The 21,018-nt window shown below is 33.6% G+C and overlaps 2 protein-coding genes across 5 annotated transcripts; one reads left to right on the forward strand and one right to left on the reverse strand.

The window, feature by feature from the left end:
* Positions 1-4,054: 4,054 nt before the first annotated feature.
* Positions 4,055-16,475, reverse strand: LOC122579421 (protein BCCIP homolog). 4 transcript variants are annotated; one of them, XM_043751621.1, is made up of 11 exons: positions 16,381-16,475; positions 16,095-16,251; positions 7,153-7,321; positions 6,986-7,083; positions 6,669-6,893; positions 6,022-6,231; positions 5,821-5,886; positions 5,644-5,733; positions 5,514-5,570; positions 4,447-4,537; positions 4,055-4,360 (listed from the first exon to the last, which is right to left on the reverse strand). In XM_043751621.1, exons 3-11 carry the CDS (start codon positions 7,301-7,303, stop codon positions 4,356-4,358), a joined length of 993 nt encoding a protein of 330 aa, XP_043607556.1. In that variant the 5' UTR covers positions 7,304-7,321; positions 16,095-16,251; positions 16,381-16,475; the 3' UTR covers positions 4,055-4,355. The 4 variants fall into 4 exon arrangements, with proteins under 4 accessions (XP_043607556.1, XP_043607540.1, XP_043607548.1 ...); XM_043751605.1 differs by having other exon boundaries at positions 7,153-7,348; XM_043751613.1 differs by lacking the exons at positions 16,095-16,251; positions 16,381-16,475 and adding an exon at positions 8,377-8,631.
* Positions 13,111-14,288, forward strand: LOC122592542. The gene is made up of 3 exons (XM_043764799.1): positions 13,111-13,689; positions 13,784-13,810; positions 14,031-14,288. Exons 1-3 carry the CDS (start codon positions 13,111-13,113, stop codon positions 14,286-14,288), a joined length of 864 nt encoding a protein of 287 aa, XP_043620734.1.
* Positions 16,476-21,018: the final 4,543 nt, after the last annotated feature.

Genomic DNA, 21,018 nt, shown 5'->3' on the forward strand with positions numbered 1-21,018 from the left:
CTTATACAAAATCATTTATTTCCTTAATAATGTATACGTAAAATCATATATGATTCTGAATATATTTAATGATACCAAACTCATTTGTTTTGTCTAAATGTATGAATAAAATCAAATATGATTTTGTATTGGTATTTCACACTCTATGTTTAAAATCATATACGATTTTAAATGGGTTTCTTTTTATGGAACTCATTATTGTTTTGACTCAATGCGCTACACAAAATCATATATGATTTTGTATAGTTATCCCCAATGTATGCATAAAATCATTTTTGATTTTGAATAGGTTTCTTTTTATGGAACTCATTTTGCTTTTTCTCAATGTGCTACACAAAATCATTTATGATTTTCACACTGTATAGGTAAAATCAATAATGATTTTCAATAGCTTATTTACTAAATGACTATATATTCATTCTATTATATACATTGTTTACAACAAATACTACATTCAGAGTTAGGAAAGTTGAATTAACTATTAACACTTCACAAATATATAGTGATCAAATTTATTATCAAACTTTGGTTTCGATATTTCATCAAACACCTTGTATGCAATACTCAATCAAATGTGATTTTGTTCTAAATTATATATAAAAAACTTCGGTTTAGACATTTTATCAAACACTTTGTAAGCAATATTGTACCAAACAACAAAGTCAATTAAATACTAATAAAATTAAACAAATTCAAAAATAGATATATGTAAAATCAAGTATGATTGACTGTATAATCAGTAAATACATATATATAATCAAATTTGATTCAGTACATACACTTTAGTTTAGACATTTCATCAAACACTTTGTGAGCAAATCTCAATTTAAATTTTTTTAATCAATAACAACCAAAGATACAACTTTTTATCATATGAAAAAACAAAAATGATAGAAAAAAACTACAAAGCATGGATAAAAAAATGGTTTGTTTATCCATTTTTTATATAAAAAACACAAACTATACAAAATATCACTTTAGTGATATCTAAAACATCATCATCCATTTGTTGTTGTTGCTAGTGGTTTGAGATGGAGATCCACAAAGAGAGGGAGCGCAAGAATGATGGCAGAAGCGGTGGTGGTGGTGGTTGTTGTCGTCTGTGGAGAGGAGAGAGGGAAAGAGTGTGTGTTTGTGTGTATCTATGTGATCCTGTGTGTGCGTGTGTCCATCAGGAAAAAGGAAAGGGAAAAAGATGAATTTTATTTTATTTAGCAAATTTACAATAATACTCTCCGCCCAAATTTTAATATAGATGATAAGTGTTAATCCTAGCCATGAATGAAAATGATCCAAGGGCTGAGATTAAACCCTTGAGATGCATGAGAAATTATGGTATCAAATGAACAAAGCACCTAATAATATAACTATCGGTTATTGTATTTTTTTTATGTTCATAATTATCCCGCATAATGTGGGGGTTTAATCTAGTTCTTAATAAACATAAAGAATCTCAATCTTTCACAAAACATGTCTATTTTTAAACGAACAACAAATCTCAAATTATGACATCCAGAACTCCTTTGGAGATGACCCAGGACATATGGCTCCGATCCGATCCCCCAATGGTTTAGTTGCACAATTATAGGAAAAAGCCATGAGATTTAATTCATTTTTGTTAAAAAAATTATTTTATCAGGGGTTCAATTACTAATAAATTCCTTAATCTCAAGGTATCCAATGATTTGATTTAATATACTAGACTTGAAGAATCATTATGCCGATCATGAGTACGACAGTTTTGTGAATATTAGTGTTGATTTAACATATGTAATTAGTCACTAATGATTCTTAATGAAATTAAATTCAAAAGATGTTAGTATAATTTTACAAAGTATATTCTAAGAAAGATAATTAAATAAGATGCCGACCAATCCGGGTTGATCGGTTCTTCAATATTATTTTTTACGAAGAAGTGTAAATTTTATTGCTCAATGAAGTACGTATATTTTATATTTAAATTTAAAATTTTGATCAATTTATCGTTATTCATCGAGATAATGTATTGGACATCATTGGATAAAAGACATTACTTGTTTTCGATTGGACAGAACACTTAGTGGCTTTCGATCTGAATGGAATAATCATGCAATAAAGAGATTGGGTTATGCTTTTCAAGGGTTTCACCTTAAAAAGAAAAAAAACATAAATCATTGAAAGCAAACTTTCATACACATCAACTCCAATTTCCACTTATTTCAATCTCTCTTCTTTTTGCTTTTTACGTTTTTATTCGACTAACCATATCAAATAATGGTTGGATTATCAATAGGTTTTTGTTAGTTGTGATCAAAAAATATCTATTGTGACTCATATCAGTCTTCTACAACACTATATTATAAAGACGGAAGAGATCTATACCATACGCTTGACATGGAGATATCTCCATACACACACACAAAAAAAAACACTTGGTGTCTAAATCACATATCTTTATCATATTCATATGTATACAAGACAAACCAAAATTCCAAAATTGAAATTTACAAGTTTAGCTAACGATATTTAGTTTTATGCTAACTTTTGTTATTTGAAATATTACACATTAACAGCCAAATTAAAGTAAATTGCTCTTGAATGGTATGACTTTATCTAATCGGAAACTGAACAAACACCAGAAGGAGACAAGTATTGTAGACATTCGTGGAACGCCACGACCAAGATGTCCAACTCGAGCATTTTGACACGTCTTATTTTTATCATTTTCACACATCAACTAGTAAGCCAACGACCCATTTATGACTGAAACCAGTCATCATACTTCCCACTGCAAGTTATTCCATTCAAACCTTAGTATTTGAAATTGGATTAACTTGCATATTTGACATATATTACTATATAGATGAACTTCTCTTTTTACCACTGACGTCCTTAATTAAATGTCTTCTTAGTGGATCAAATTTTCGACAATGATATCTTTATTAGTTGTCTGCTTTATGCATATGTTCCCCATATGTAACTGCATTCTAGTGAACTTTCCCATCAATTATTGAAGCAAAGATTATATGGCAGAATCTTGAAAGAACAGAAAATAACACATGGTCCCCAACCCACTCACCCTCTAAAATCAACCTCAATGGACCATAGACCATATGGGCGCTAACCATCCAACCCAGACCTGACCACCCAGGCCCTCCACTCCATATTTGATGTGATAAAAATTATTCATAATGTTATGCCATAGACTTTAAAAGGACACTCTGACCAAACCAACCCTCATATGACAACATGCATGTGCTCTTCAAATGCATTTTGTTTCTTGATATGATCCACAGCTATCATTCAATACGAACGATATTCTTCAAGTTTAATGAAACCATCCCAATGGACAAACTAACAACCGCATAAGATCAATCGATAATGTTAGAAACTAACAATGGGTTATGGACAAGAATGGTAGATAAAAGACTACTAGGGGGGCTTTGCTCGGAGGTTTTTTGGTTCAAGATGGAATTATGAAATACAAAAATCTAATCCACTCCTGGTAATAGGCTATGTGCAAGGCACAGAAAGAATCAGTAAGGTGAAAAAATATCACACCATGAATCTTGCGTCTAATGTCTAACCCTGAATAAATGAAGCTACTTTTTAAGTACGAGATGGCATGATGTGTTATGTTGTACTAAAAGCCTGGTTTCTTTTGCTCTGAAACATTTAGGAAAGCCTCTGAGATAGGGAGCTAAGAAGCTAAATCTGAATTAAGATTTGGGATAGAAGGTGGTTATGTAAGCTTAGACCCATATAATTTTGCCAACTTGAATGATGTTTTATTCCCAAGGTCAACCAAGTAAAATCAAACAATTCCCTAACAAGTAAACATGTCAATCAAGTCGAAAATTACCCTAATTGTTCTAAATGCATACTTAACTTTCAATATTATACTATTATTGTACTAATATAACTTTCATAATCATTTTTTAAAAACCGAAAAAAACTAATAAAACTAATGGTGTTTCAGGTCAACTCAAGGAGAACAGTAAAAAAAAAAAAAATCAACGTTATGACATCTTACCATGCCCACATGCCCTCCCCATTTGGTACCTCTAATCCAAGGTATATCAAGAGTTCATCCCTGTTTCATAACAAAGGCTTGTCTGTGTTTTGCAAAAGATAGCCAATTCATCTCTAAATAATAATGAAGACGACTTCTTCTTAACGGGCAATGTACAATATCTACCTCTAATCCAATGTCAAAATGACAAGTGTTCACCGAGGCTTAAACAAAGAGATGAGGGAACCAAAATTTCGGCATGTCGCCTTTTATATATATGCTCTAATGATCATATAACTGGGCAATATCATTAACAGATTCCTGTGGCATTTGGCGTTTCAAAACTAGAAGGGACCAGTTGAGGCTAATCTGTGAAAACATCATAAAAAATGAAAGTATGTCAGAGGCCTCAAGGTATAAAATCAATAACAGAAATATGAAAAGGTTATACGAACCTTCTATTAATGAATGCAACTGTTGTCGAAAATTTTGAACACTGGTTGAATCAACAGCCATGACTAAACCCATTGAACGGTACTCTTTCAGCTGCAACGAATATATTATGTCATCAAGATGATATGATAAATGCATGCAGTACATGAGAGGGCAATATAGAACATGGCAAAATGAGTTCTAGTGAACATGACCGTTTGGAGCCCTGGTCGGGTCAGGTAGGTTGAACGAAATGTTCTATCAATTTTTCAATAATTAATGTAATGGCCAATGATTTATCAAAAAGGGAAAAAAAAGTTTAAAAAACAATAATTCAGGAGGTTCTATATTTAAATGCATTCAAGAGAAGAGACTTTGCATTTTAACCCGCCTTCTTCAGCTAATTGAGTACTATTAATTTGATTCATTTGGGATTTAAACACAACCCCTGAAGACCAGTCCATACCAAAAGATATAGATAATATTAAACAGATCCTGCGACAATCTAGAATTTACATGGATAATTGGTCATAACATGTGGGAATTGTGAAACAAACTATTCTGAAGACAAAAACAAATACCAATACCCAATTATCGCAAACAATCAAGAAAAGCAATCTTCCTACCCTCACAACTAATGTAACAACAAAAATTATCCATGTCACTAGAGAAGGCAAAATGGGTGGGGATTAGATAACTGGATCAAAACGGAGTGAGGTCCAAACGAGTACAAATTGGTGCAGATGGAGTGTACCCTATAGACTTTATAGTTTATACCCGGAGAACTTCTTTTTAAACTTCAAATATGATTACAAATTTTATACTACTATGCAATAATTATCTAGAATTTTGAATAAAATGGTTTACAGATTTTATACATTATAAATACAATTTGGGCAACAGTAGATCTCTTTAACTTGTTTCTTTTAATCTATACCTTACTTGAATCATTTATGGGTAAACATATCGAGATTGCTATCTCTACATGTCATAAATGTGAAGTACACAAAAATGAAGATAAATGATGAAAGCAACTTTAGTCTGGACGTATATCCTACAGTAAAATATGCTGAACCAAAATCGGACTTACCTCATTGGTGGTAACCTGGTGGCTGCGCAAAGGAAAGCTGAAAGACCAGGCACAGAGCTGATAATTTAAAAACATCAGAATTCAGGATATACAATTGTGCCGTTTAAAATTCATAGAGATAGAGTAGTACATTGTGAAATATTTCGTCCTCTGGCTTGATGTAAATGATTGCTTCTTCACTTGAGCTACTACCCTTCTTTTTGTGGTCTCCATTCTTACGCTACATGTCCACATGATATAGAAAAGAAAATGGGTTATGTGAACCGAAAAATATGTTAGTTAAAACCAGAGAAAGAGCACACTCTACCTTATAGATTTTGCTGACCATTAGATAATATTTGAAGCAGAACGACTTCCTAAGTTCTTCTGTGGGCTTTCAAAAACAAATAATAATACATGAGTTATTCTACAGCACATGTTATAATTGATTATCTGATTCTGACTATTCATTATTCAATATAACATAATATTTACAATGCACATCCATACACCCAAGATAATATCTAACCTCATCTTCTGTAGCCCAGGAAATTTCATCAAAAAGACCATCATACATTGGTGGCAAAAGCTGAGGTGGTGTATTTACGACCCGTTGCGAGATCAAGAGACCCACATCTGCCGCTTGCTCTCCTAAATATGACTCTAACTTATCTTTTAGATCTTTATCTTGGCACCTTTCTAACAGAAACTCCTTCACTTCCATCATACATTTACAATCCTAAACAGTAAGACAAGAACCATCAGTTATATAGTTATATATGCAGGTATGAAAATAAAAGACTAGAAGAGGCAAAGTTGACCAACTTACTTGTAAATGGGTTGATTTGGGTTGTATTTTATCTCAAATGGGTAAAATGAGTCAAAGAAAAAACTAACTAAAAAAAGAACAGGTAAAAGGTCCCCCAAAGTCTATTTTAGTGTTTACAAAGTTATACATAGTTTATTCGCAAACTTAGCAGTATTAGAATTATATGTTGTAATCATAACTATGCACTAATTATTTATATTATTCTTTAGACAAATGACAAAAAAGATAGTGTTCGCAAGGCCTCCTAGACGATCATATTGAGTCGTGACCCAACCCAGTCGACATGCCCGTCTTGCCACCTCTAATAAAAAACAGCCAAAAGTTAGATGCTGCACATGCCTGTTTACCTTATATCTTTGCAGGTTAAGAGCAGAAACAAAGCCATAAACACCATTATCTTCATCTCCTTCTATCTTAATAACGGTTCCCACAGTTGTTTGTTGCAATATTAAGTCTACAAAGCTGCTCAGATCCCATTCTTTATTATCAAGGTAGGGCTGCAACAGGACTTTTACTCCATGGAAATCATCGGGCTTTGGGTCAAAGAAGGCAAAATCTGCTTGAACAACTCCCTTCAAAACTCAAAACAAAATGAATTTAATATAACCACTAAATAAACATACAGTTAATCATTTGAACTTAACATGGAGACTAAAAGTATTACATCAAAATCATTTTCTGATGAAGAATCCTCGTCTTCAGAAGAAGATTGTGACTCTTCGCTTGTTGCGTCTGTAGCATGATGTTTATCCTTTCTGCTACCTATAAACAAGAAGCTGATTATAGTAATCAAAATATCATTGCAAAAATTACCACATTCAACATGCTTACCTGTACTAGGAATAACCTTTTTGGATTCCGGTGATTCATTCAGATGTTTGACCTTGCGAGAAGAGGTAACGAAGGCCATAGAACGACCCAAACGAGAAAAGGCAGGCTGGGGCTTCTGTAAATGGCTTCTTCTTGTTGGCTTTCGTGGCATTATGATTGTACAGGCAACCTAAACAACTTCACAGATTATGATAAACTGCAAATTTTTAACACAATAGGTTATACTGTATACACGAGCAAGGCTGTATAAATACAAGTATTTACAATATAACAGTATCAAGTATGTAATAACTAACAACGTATCTTGACTCAACAAGTGCAACAATATCTTAAAATTTAGATGTTCATCTAACATGTTTTTTTATCTTCAAAATAAAATAAAAAATGAATACATAACATTAATAAATTGTCGTAAAATCTATAAATATAAAGTTCAGAAACAAAAAAAGAGTTCATGCATCTATAGATCTATAATAACACAAGTCATGCACAAACCCTTAAGGGGGTGTTTGGTAGAAGAGAATTCAGAAATGTAGAAAATGGAATGGTAATAGAAAATGGAAATGAAGAGAAAGAAAATGGACTTGAAAGAATGAGGCCTAATTTTTTGTTTGGAGCTAACAAAGAATTTGAAAAAAAAGTTAAAAATTTGAATGGACCAAACTTGTATGTCTATACAAATTAATAACCCAACAAAAAAAAAAGAAACTGGGTTAGAAGGCGAATGAAGGGCATAAATGATAGTCAAATTCGCTAAAGAAACAAATCGCTGGCCGATCTATATCGGCTACTACTGCTACTACTACTAGTCTTATCCCTCCAAACAACCACCCTCGGCGTTTTGATCCAAGCCGCACGATTGGTATTATCGAACGGAAAGCGTTGATTAAAGACTTGGCTGCTGTGTACCATGCCAAGTGTCTTGCACATTGTCAAGAGCTTTTAGAATCCAAAGAAAATGTGAAGAGAGCTAAAGTTGCAGCAGACTCGAGGAAAGAAACAATGAGTCCCCCCAAACTACGCAAAAAATCAAGCCAGTCAGTTAAAAAGGTTGCTGGTGCCTATGTTAGCATAATGCCTATGATTCATCTGACCTATTATTCTGTTGACAAATCGTTTTCCAAGCAAATCACATACACGGTTATCCACTTGATTAACAGCGACTTTTAAAGGAAAAAAAAAAAAAAACACAACAAAATAATTTAATTAAAAAAAAAAACTTACAAAAAAGGAGGTGGTCGAAAGAACGGAAATGGAATGAGAGAAATGGAAGGGAGATGGAAGCGGTTTGTAGATCCAACGAGTGGGGTCTCTTTTCCGACGATTTTATATCACTTTTCCGGGGGTTTGTAGATCGAAATAAAGAGGGAAGGGTTTTTTAGGGGGTTTTTTGAGATAAAAAAAAAAACAAAAGAAACGATTCAAATCGATAATGCCTGGCGAGAGGATTCTGGCGGTTTGTGTATTTCTTCGAGGGAGGGGATTCCTCAAGTTGCTAGTCACAGTCAAGTTAAATCAATGGTAAGATTAAACATAATTATTTTTTTTATATATCTTCTTTTTTCTCGATAATTCAAATAATTTCTTTTGACTTATAACCAACTTTTCCAAACATACTGACTACCATTTTATCTATATCTATATCTATCTATCTATATACACTATATAAATGTCTACTTAGGTTTTTCTAAAACTATCCGATGTGGCATGCTTTAGGAATGATTATTACAACTAAAGATCCTATATGGCATGTATATATCAGATTTCCTCATACGGTTAAGTTATAATGACGGTTATAATCATGTAGGCCACTTAGTATGTTCTTCCCTCTTTTGAAGTTTGAATATTGAATTTGAATTTAAATCCCTATAACCATATGGCAGTTGTAACTATCCACCTTGGTGTCTATAACTTATTTTTGACAAATAATAGTACAAGTTTTTGTAAACCGTCTGGAGTTGTTATTTCTCTCTATAGCTTTCCCTCCCTCTCATTCTATCGATGTTTGATGTTTTATACGTAATCCATCTTCATTAGGTTATGATTTATCAAATCCAGCCATCTTTTTCTTTCACCATCATAAACAATTTGTATGTTAGAAGGGTTGGTACACAAACGATTTGTATATTGTTTACCCATATATCATATTTTATTTCAAGTTTTGGGTGAATTTGTTGATTGGTTTTTCAACAATTAATGTGCCTATGTTAGAAGCTACCCTTGTTAACAGCGACTCTTTTGACTGTTCTGTGGTTATCCACTTGATTAATATTTCTTGTCCTGATGGCATATGGATTCATATCAATGCCATAAACTCTTGGTCGTCACCCAAGAGCCATGGTGATATCATCAAACAACATAAGATTAACATGAATTGGTGTTAACCCCCATGGTACTTTACATGTATATAAACATTCTTACCTTAGCCACAAGCCAACTTATCCACACTAACAAGTTTTCCGTATATACAATTATATATACCTATCAAATTTATTATCACTATTTTCGTTAGACTATTATACTATCCTTATACTCAACTATGGTGTTTGGCTCATCTCATTATCTTTTTCCAAAAATTATGACAACATCAAATCATTTTCACATTACCATTCTCATTGCTTTCATTGACTCTATCAAGACAATAAGATCAACGTACCATAATCACAATATTTTATTTGCCAAACACCACTATAAATTCTCAAAAAGTTATAGCTAATAAAGGAATTCATTCTATGATGGTGTCAATAATATCACCACCATAATTCTCATACTAATAAATCTAGGGTTCTAATTCATTAACGATACTAATAGGAATCCCCAATTTAAAACGAGAACTCTAACATATATACATTTCAATTACAACTTTACCTCTTGATTGGATATAAGTAACATAGGATTTTACATATGGCTCCTGAACTTCTCTTCTCTTTTGTATGGGACATGGGTCACGGACACAGTTTGCTTCCAAGTCTTTATTTCAAGAGTAAATCTAAAATTATTATTAGTATTTCAAGAACCTTCATAATTGCTTAAAATAATGTTTTCAGAATCCTTATAAGTGTCACTAGGGGTGTAATCGAGTCGAGTCGAGCCGGCACAGTGCCAAGGTCGAGCTCGACTCGATTGTGAAACTCGAAGCTCGAACTCAACTCGAGCTCAACCGAGCCTTTATTTTCAAGCTCGGGCTCGAGCTCGGTTTACGAATCGATACCTTCGAGCTCGACTCGGCTCGATTAAGAATTAAAAATAAGTTTTAAATTTAGTGTCATAAGCTCGACAATTGCATGCTCGACTCGATTAAGCTCAACTCGGTAGAATATAAATTATGAAAAATAAATAATATTCAAGGGTAATATTGTAAATAAGTACAAGCTCAATTAAGCTCGCGAGCTTTTCGAGTAGACTATTTTAAGGCTCGAGCTCGACTCGAAAGTCTACTCGAGTAGCTCGAGCTCAAGCTCGACTCGACTAAGACCGAGTCGATTTCGAATAATTTGCGAGTCGAATTTGGGTAGCTCGCGAACTGTATCGTCTCGTTTACACCCCTAAAGTGTCCAACTCCATTTCTCCTTCTTGTTTCTGAAATCGAACTGTTCCACCAAGCCACACTTAATTGTTTTATTTATTAAATTTAGGCACTTATTCTTATTATTAGTTCTTATTATAGATAAGTTTCCTTTATAATTAGGTTCTTGTAATTCGGGAGACACTAATAGTTATAAAGTAGAGAAAACAACAAGATAAAGATAAAGATAAAAACTTTAATGAAAAGTTTAGGCTAGGGGCGCGAATGATGATATTTACAATAGAGTTTTTTCCTTTTCCACGTCCATTATCAAATTTTTATGACCATAATCTGTTAAATATTTCCAATAAAAATTATAGACTTATTTACAAAATTTGAATTTCACTAAACTTAATTTAATATATATAACAACTTTATTTAACTTTTTAGGCACGGGTGTTACAACTCTCCCCCACTAAAACAGAGTCATGACCTCATGATCCATGCTATAGTTTATAATAGGCTAATAGCTACCTTTATAAATTCTTTATGTGCTCGTGTATCCTTAAAAAAAAATCCGTTACTTTCATTACCTCATAAACCAATTCAAGCTTATTTCAGATATCTTTCCTTATTTACAATTAAATTTAACAGCTTCCTAACGTACTTTTATAAATATTCAGAGCATTTTCGGGTTAAGTAATCCAACATGCGAATTCTGGCCCATTTGTGTCAATTACCAACTTACAATTTATAAACTTTCAAGTTTCAATACATTGCAAGTGATCTAACAAATTAAACTATCTCACTTGAAACTTATTCAATTCATTTTAATGCCAAATTACTAGGGGACCATTATTTTGAGAACCAAATTTTTTTGTAAAAAAATATATATACTCCTTTTAACTGATATACATACAAGTCCAGTTTAACTCATTTATCCATTCATTATTACATTCTCATTTACTCTTGTATTACATTTTTTTAATAATATATCCACATAGAGACATCTAATCTAAACAAAAATATTGTGTTGTGTTGGATTAGGGATTCCTGTAAATCTTGAAAAGCTTCAGACTACCCTTCAGTTCGCTTGTTTCAAAGTTGATACTATGGTATCCCCATGTACTAAAGATTTATATAATATAAAACTAAAACATTTGCAGACACAAGACACTAAGCTTGTGAAGCGAATGTGTTCGATTGTCATAGAAATGGCAGCACTAATATAGCATGGGATATACTAAAGACCACTGTTGTAAAACTCACTGTGTAGAGTCGAGTACTCCCCGAGTACTCTCTACAAGGTAGGGTGTCGAGTCGAACGATTATTCCGAGTACTCCCCGACTTGGCCACTTTGACCCCCGAGTACTCACCGCATACACCTACGTACTCCCAACTCGCTTGTCGACCGACCTGGGAGCGATTAGCGACTTCCGTAACCTTGCTAGAGACTGCAGACTGCAGTATTTACAGCTGTGAAATCTAGGATTTCTGAACTTACATATTACAGTTTGTCTTAACCTAGATATAGTTCAGTATGAAGATTGAGGGTTCTACAAGTTTGTTGCTGCTTTAAGCTATTGCCAAAAAAAATTTAAGCTTTGCATTGACAGGGCACAAAATTTGTAGTAATATTGTTTGATATCATAACACATCAACTATTTAAACTAAATATTAAAAGTGGGCAAAACAATTTTGTAGATCAACCTATCAAATTGGCCTAGTACTAAAAATTGTCTGTTTCTACCAATCTACCCAAACCCATCTAGACATACAATCCAATCCAACTACCTTGCCACTTCTAATGAAATTTAGTTACGCAGAAAATAGTAGTATGGTAGGAAGACCGAATCATAAGCAGTAAAAGCATTAGGTCAGATAGAATGAATAAGTTGAGTTGATTCCAAGGCTAGCAGCCAGCCATTGAAGTATTGAGCAGAATTAGTGCCAAAGAGAGCTAGAGAACAGCCAATGTATTTACACAACATAATGTCCTAGATTTCCAAACAAATACGTAAGATTGTGCATATTTGATGGATACAAGAATCTACCGAAGCAAGCAAGATGTCAGAGTACCATTGTTGTTAAAGGCGTGCGCCCAAGCCGCCTAGGCGCGAGGCGATGGCGAGGCAGTTTCCTGCCTGAAAACCTAGGCCCAGGCCCACCAACAATTTAGGCGGAAGACTCCTATTTTCCATAAAACCCTTTGGTTATCCAAGAAGCGTATTAATAGCATGTCAGATAGTAAATCACGTTTATATATTGTTCCAAATATCAACATCAAATCATCAATCAGAATATATCAACATCAAATCAACCTTCGTCAACATATTCTCCCTTCAACTTCAGGCAAGTTTTCTTATTTTTTTCTTAAATTTTTTTTTTTCTTTTTTCTTACTCAAAAGATTTTTTCAACTGAAACTTTCTTTCTTATCATCTGTTAGAGTCAATGAATCAAGGTGGTAATGTTTCTCAACGTCCTAAATCCAAAGACCCTGGGTGGAAGTACAACAAGTGGGCATTTCCTAATGACAAAAGTAATCTGTCTAAAGAAATAAAGGGGAAACGAGCTAATGATATTGTTTTCACCCCTACTTTCTGGAACAATATCACTTTTAGTATAAAAGTGATGAGTCCAATTGTGAAAGTGCTTCGCCTAGTTGATAATGAGAAGAAACCCGCAATGGGTTACATATATGTAGCCATGGAAAGGGCTAAGCTTGCAATTAAAGCTGCTTTAAACCAACAGCAAGACGAGTATGAGATTATCTCGGACATAATAGACAAGCGGTGGAACTCTCAGCTTCACCATCCGTTATATGCAGTGGGTTATTACTTAAACCTGCAGTTCTACTGTTACAACAAGGAAATTGAGGATGACAAAGAAGTGGCAGCCGGTTTACATGAATGCATCAGGCGGCTGGTCCCAGAAAAAGACACACAAGATGCAATAACGATAGAGCTGCTTCAGTGGGTTAACCAAGCAGCTTTCTTTGGATTAGAAGTTGCAAAAAGGCAACACATGAAAGTACAAACAGTTAAGGCTACTTATTTGTATTGTTTCTTTAATTTAATGTGACACTAGAATACTAGATTACTAGTCTGTATTATGATTTGTACAGCTGCGTGGTGGAAGCTCTTTGGGAAAGGTACACCAAATTTACAAGACTTTGCAATTAAAGTGTTGAGCTTAACATGCAGTGCATCAGGATGTAAAAGAAATTGGAGTACCTTCGAGCACGTAAGTTTCTGTCGAGTTTAATATGAACAGCTTTACAATACTTTATAATTCTGATGTGACTATCAGTTTTTAGTGACTCGTTATATGTGTTTAATAGTTAGTTGACAATACTTTATAATTCTGATCAGATCCATTCCAAGAAAAGGAACAGACTTGAACACCAGAAGTTGCACGATTTAGTGTATGTCAAGTACAACACTACACTTAAGAATTGTCGTGACAACCCTGATGACTTTGATAAAATATCACTAGATGTCATTGATGATAGCAATGAGTGGCTAACGGGGATAATGGACGAGGATCGTGTTCACAGCGATGAAGATATAACTTGGACCATGGTTGGAGAGGCGAGTGGGCCAGTGGGGCAGGAGAGTCCTCTAGAATAACAAGGTCTTGTAATGTACCATCATCAAGACCTTCATCATTAAGACTTGTATCTTATGTAAGCTTAATTGATGATTCTGAGGAAGAAGAGCTCGACACATTTGACGATGATGGCATAGCATAGTCCGTGGTTCTAATTAAGTTTTGTCAATGGTTTTGAACTTTCTGTGTTTAACAATTTGTCTTGAACTTTTTTGGCTTAAAGCATTATGTGTTATTTAGATGGAATTTGCTAATTTGAATGGCATTTGGTTTGGTTTTTACTTTAGTGCGCTTTTTTTTTCGGGCGTGCGCTTTTTTTGTGCCTCTCGCCTTCGCCCCATTGAGGGTCTTTGCGCTTTGAGTTCGCCGTCGCTTTTGACAACTATGCAGAGTACTGGAAATTACTTACTCCTTTTAACTATAACTAAATCAGCACATAACCTTATACAGTTTTAGCTAAAGAAAACAAGCGTAACCATATCACTTTAACTCCCATATGATTCATGTATATCACAGACAAGATTTGATGGGTATAGAGGTAAGTTTTCGACATGATATCAGTATACAAAAAAGCACAACCACAGAGATATTTGAAAAGAAAATGAGGATCACTGGAAGCGAGCCTTTGGGATCTCGTGTAACCTCATATGAAAGGTCGATTGAATGTACACTTGAAATTCCTTAATGACCCTTGCGAGTGAGCACGACTAGTACATTTTATAGTGACTTGATTACAAGATAGTGTATCACTAAAGAGGTATCCAGTTCAGTAACTATTTAACAAAACATAAGGCGTCTATTTGAAACACTGATCTCCTGGTTGACTCAATTCTAATAATTGACTTTTGATACATAGATATTTCTAATATGAACAATGGTACACACTGTACAATAAAAAATTATATTATTAGTGTTATATAACTAGCTGCAATTTGCAAACAAGAATTATATTGTTGACCGAGTCATCCTTAAAGGGCGTTAACCAGCTAACATCATTGCCTAAGTAAAGCACATCAGATTGCTTTTTTGTACGGACACGACAGTTTTCAAGGCGTATGGTGTAACTACGAACAAATGATTTTGAATTTGTAAATATACGAAAACCAGTGTCTTACACACCGGTCTTGTGTTTTGAGGGCCAAAGTTGGTGTCTAAGACACCGGTTTTATGTTACGTGTCACTTTTCCATACAAATCCGGTGTCTTAGACACCGGTCTTCCAATCTTACTTAGACACCGGCTTTTTTTTTTGCGATGCCACATACACGCTGAGACACCGGCTTTAGCCAAGATCGGTGTTGGAGTCACCGGATTTGATCCAAAAAGCTTAAGACCGGTGTCTAAGACACCGGTTTTCGTATGTTTACAAATTCAAAAGCAAATGTTCGTAGTTACACCACAGGACTTGAAAATTGTCGTGTCCGTACAAAAAATTCATGGTCCGAACATGACCAGCTGCCCTATTTCGCTGTATCCTACAATCCTACATCAATCGAGCGAACTTCTAAGATTCAAGATGGCAAGGGAATAAATCAGACCATATCAAACCCTAAACCCTAAACCCTAAACTAAGCTTAAATTAACAGAAAATAAATATCATCCGTATGAAGAGCAAAAACAACGTCTGCCCCTATTTGGATATACTTCCATTTGTAACATGCTTAGTTGCGCACTATTTTGAATACAGCAAGAAGTTGATATGACTTAAATCCTCATATTTTTCATGTTCTATCCTAATTTGTGCATCAAACATGTTATTATAAATATAAAAATAAAAAATAAAAACACAAGTTCATGAATGTTGTTATGAATAGAAAAGGGGTATACCAGTATATATAACTTAATTTAATAGCTGAAAGCCAACTGTAGTTCCAGAGAAAGCCAACTGCAAGCGTGGGTTATTACGATGTAATTCAAAGAAGCTGAGCAGAATGGAAGAAGATGATCTTGAGAGTCGAAGAAGATGCGCAAACGACGTTTCAGGCTATAAAAATGAGAAAAGGGAGGCTAACTTTGTGTGCTTTTTTTATTTTAGGGAATTAAATTAATTAAATTAATTTCTAACAGTGGCAGTAAAAAAAAAGAAAAAAGAACAAAAGCCATAAATATTCACCTGAAATCCTTTCTTTTAAATTGCCAGCCACACTTGCCCTAAATCACAAATTTGTATAAAGCTGACAGGAGCTGTTGAGACTTGAGAGCACGACAAAGAAGTGATTGCGAGGTTTTTGATGACGAGGGTTTTTGTTAAGCCCGTTAAATGAAAATCTGTAGCCGAATTAAGCCCACAATATTTGGACAAACTTAGGGCCCAGATATATTTTTGATATACAGTTTGGTTTCATGACTTTTGAAGTAGTTACGTTTGGCTCTCATCTATATAATCGATGACCGATGACCCCGTACTTGCCATTCGAAGTAATGATACTTTTTGTCCAATTTCAACTTATTTAACTTTTCTTTTTTACTTTTGATCATAAACTTTTTTATTTGTGTTATTTAGTAATTGATAAAATTTCTATCAATCAAAATATATTTGAAACTCAATTTGTTCATAAATTTTATATGAAGTAATTTTATATGAAGTAATATATGATACAAAATCTTTTACGGTCAAATTTGAAAGCATAAAACTTAACAAATTAAAACTGGACATTTAATATGGAACGGATGAAGTAATAATAATAACAAATAATTGAATGCATGTCAATTTTTGTCATGCTTTTTGTGTTCAATAGTAGGGGTGTTCGTGGTTTGGTCTTTACCCGGTTAAACCGTAAACTGAACTATTTAAAAAACAAAAAAAAAAACAAACCGTTTTTTAATTAGGTTTTGGGTTTGGTTTGTAGCCGAAACCGAATTATATATTTGGTTTATGGTTTGGTTATGGGTTTATGATAATGAATTTGGTTAAACCGAAAAAACCGAATAACTTATATTCCTTTTATGTATTATCAAAAATACTTAATACATATATATTTTTTTTTGTATGGATAGTTATTAATGTATTTTTTACTTTTGTTTTCTATTTGTTTATTATATTGATTTATTCTGAAATTAGAATAATTCAATTCACAAACAATGTAAGACTTGATAAAAAAATTTTAATATGGATAACAAATAAGAGTTTAGTTGTTTCAATTATGTTACTTACTTATCCATATTGTACTTGAAGTCTAAATTTACTATTTCGGTGAAAATTGAAATTATTTTGGTTGAAACACAACCTAGACAAACAAAAACTGTGAATTTGTGTTTTTCATATTTGGTTTTTTCGGTTTTAAACCGAAACCAAACCAAATTCTAATTTGGTTTTTTTCATTTTGAATTAGGTTTTGGTTCGGTTTTGGTTTTGAAAAACAAAAATAAAAAAACCGAACCAAATAGACCGAATAACCGAAAACCGAATCGATGAACACTCCTATTCAATAATGATTTTAATTGGTGTTTATTTTTGTTATTATGATTTGTAAGCTTTGAATGACTTAGGTTGCATGTGAATCATGGTTATAATATAAACGTTCAAGTACTCTATTTTATGTGTTAGGATGACAACAATGTGATCTTTCATTGTCTTTTCTTTTTCTTTCTGATAGACGTAGAAGTTATCGTTAATCATACGATAATCAAATTAACGTATATTGACTTAAACCTTGGTTTTTCATGAGAACCTTTCATATGCGCATATGAGGAGTATAACCTTTGATTTTTGAATAGTTTTGCAAGCTACGTTTAATATGTTTGTTATATACACCTGCTCGTTGAATGCGACTACTGCGAAGTTGGTGATAATGTCCTTCAAAATTAGTGACCAATTTATTGAAATGTATTCAGTATTCACTTGCACCTGATAGTTGATCTTTCATTCTCGCATAGCTAAATCTGATAGCCAATTGCTGGCTCTGAACAACTAACCCAATTTTGGAATATCTTTTTTCATGTTAAATTTTGTTGAGTTCGAGTACTTTTCGTAGATGATTTAAAGATGATGGATTGAATTGTATATAAATCATTTCATTTTATTGAGTTTTGAAATGGTTTCGAACAAAAGGGTTGGAGCTCGCCGAAGGGAAAGGATAGACAAACAAAACAACGCCAAGAGTTCCGTCAATCTTAATAGAATTCAAGATTGACATTAGGCCTTGTCTTAATAGCCTAAAACTATTTATCTATAAGGCTGATTTAGCCTATGAAAAAGACGCGTTGACTAGTCCTGACGTAGTAAATTGTGGACAAATAATGGGTCACAAGGATGATGCATATTTCTATATTTGTGGATTCTTGTTGAGATTTTCCAGAATTTGATCGATTTGGGGTTTAAGGTAAATGATAAATCTTCCTATTAGGATCATGACATATGTAAATTCAATGGATGAGATGATGAAAGAGAATAAGTGTGTTACACATGTCAAATTTGGTTTTTGACATAGTATCTAGATATTCCAATTTGATGTATTAAAATCCAACTAGAAACTTTTTAATTGATAGTGTACCGGTAGCTCTTTATAAGCTATAAAAACTTGAAGATATTATAGATTTCTAACAACTTTTAAACATGGGAATGAAATATCATTAGGGACGTGCCATCTAGATATCATGCAGTATGCACAAAAGATTAAAAAAATATAATAATAAAAAAAGGAAAGAAATCGAAAACCGACCCAAACCGAACTGACAAACCGAACCAAACTAAAACCGAATCCAATGTTTTCTGGTTTTCAAAAACAGAAAGCATTGAATCGGGTTTCGGTTTTGAAAGGACTTGACTCTGTTTATGAAAAGAAACTAGAAAAAAAGTTTTTTTTATTTTAAAAACATAGGTATTCCACTGAGCCGCGGTGGGAGGATTCATCCCCCACTGCGCCGCAGTCAAGGCTGGGGTCGAAACAAATTTTTCAGAGATTTTCCACTGAGCCGTAGTGGAAATGCACAAGCTCCACTGAGCCGCAGTGGGAGTCCAGATTTCTCAAAAACCACATTTTGACACTTAAAAACAACTTACAACTCATCTAAACTTCAAAATAGTTTACTAACATCCAAAATGACCTAAAAACGTTGAATAAAACATCAAATGGGTTACCAACCTTTACTTGAACCTATCCATAATTTACCAAACCAAATGGGTCACTTGCCCGAATTACCCAAGTTGTCAAAGCACCAATTTGACACAATATCAGCTACAAAACTTACAAATTCAGGATTACAAGACTCAAAATGATGACATTACAATATTTTCATACAAAAGGACACAAAATGTACGAAGAGCCAAATGAGGAGGGATAACTAGGTGTGTACAAAATACCATTCCTTGATGGGAAGCTACCTTCAAAATCACTAGCAACTTCTACAATCCACAACTTTATTAGTTCCTTATTCCGGAACCACCTATCAAAAGGGTAAACAACTAAAACATAAGCGAATGCTTAGTGAATAAACTTGCATACAAATATATATATATATATATATACGAAGGAGGGCAAAACACAAAAGACTATCGCATGTAGCCAATGGTACCGTCATACCATCACTTGAATACTCACTTTTGCGCTAACAAACACATACATGGATCCTTATACGCTAAACAATAATCAAATAGGTTCTTAGGTCTCATCTCAATACACAAGAGGTTCTTAAGCCTCATCTCAATACAATTATGGGGTTCTTAGGCCCCGAACTCAAAATTAGGCCATAACGCCAAATCAATTACCACACATGGAATCCACCATCATATGGTAATCGACCCAACGCACATATAAGAGTATGCAAATTTACTCACCTCCTTCGCGACTAACGATAATCAAGATTGCCACAACAAATGCAAAGCTTTCAACCTAACAAATCAACACAATATGCACATAAGACTTTATTCACAAACTTGGCTAACTCACTTAGCCATACTATCAATTCACTAGCATTCCTATTCACCTAAACTCATTCTCGTTAAGTTGGCTCAATTACAAATCTCATTTAACAAAATTCAATCTTTCAAAATCATCAATCTCAACTATCTATCATTTTGCTAAAAAACTCTTTTATCATCACCATATGGCCATTTCATATCATAGTTAACAAATTCTCATTTTTGCCATAATGGTCACTAACAAACTCAAATCAACATATTCATGCAACACTATGTTCATATTTTAAGATGTATTTGGAATCTGGGAAAATAATAACAAAATTATCTTGCAACCCAAAAATCCCCAAACTGGATTTCGCATGAACCCTAATTCTTAATAAAAATCAAAACTAGGTTATGAGAGCTTTACCTTAAGGAAATGAAAGAATAATAGTAAGGATTCAAGTCACAATTTCTTCCCCTTCTCCTTCCTAATTTTCAACCACCACCACTACAATTTCTTAGATGATGGAGATTATTATTATGATTAATCTTTGAAGAATTTCTTGAATTGTTTAAAGAATTAGATATTAGTTAGAATGGAGTGAAGAAGCTTGAAGAACATTTGAGAAAGAATAAGTAGTAGTGGAAGAATGACTAAGGGGAAAAATAGGAGGCTGGCACTCTCCTGAGATGCCACGCCCATATCAGCTTTTGTTGGTAATTTTTACCTGCTACCCGCTAAAGTTCCAACTAAATTAACCTCATATCCAAAAAATAAAATACTAGGAAATTAATTTAATGTCAAAACTACAAAAGAGGTTAATTTATTTATCTTCAAAAAATCTCGGGGTGTTGCAGGTTTTGGGTCAAAACCGATCCAAACCGCTCCAATCTGACCCCTACTATATA

This window comes from Erigeron canadensis, chromosome 1 (genome assembly GCF_010389155.1).
Source record: "Erigeron canadensis isolate Cc75 chromosome 1, C_canadensis_v1, whole genome shotgun sequence".
NCBI lineage: Eukaryota > Viridiplantae > Streptophyta > Magnoliopsida > Asterales > Asteraceae > Erigeron > Erigeron canadensis.

Bases quoted from the DNA above. Each gene is read 5' to 3' on its own strand.
- LOC122579421 (XM_043751621.1), bottom strand. From the start codon at position 7,303: ATGCCACGAAAGCCAACAAGAAGAAGCCATTTACAGAAGCCCCAGCCT. The intron at 6,232-6,668 runs GTAAACAGGCAT...CTTACTGTTTAG, and splicing joins TTAACCTGCAAAGATATAAG to GATTGTAAATGTATGATGGA. The intron at 5,734-5,820 runs GTAGAGTGTGCT...GTGGACATGTAG, and splicing joins TGGTCAGCAAAATCTATAAG to CGTAAGAATGGAGACCACAA.
- LOC122592542 (XM_043764799.1), top strand. From the start codon at position 13,111: ATGAATCAAGGTGGTAATGTTTCTCAACGTCCTAAATCCAAAGACCCT. The intron at 13,690-13,783 runs GTACAAACAGTT...TGATTTGTACAG, and splicing joins CAAAAAGGCAACACATGAAA to CTGCGTGGTGGAAGCTCTTT. The intron at 13,811-14,030 runs GTACACCAAATT...AATTCTGATCAG, and splicing joins GTGGAAGCTCTTTGGGAAAG to ATCCATTCCAAGAAAAGGAA.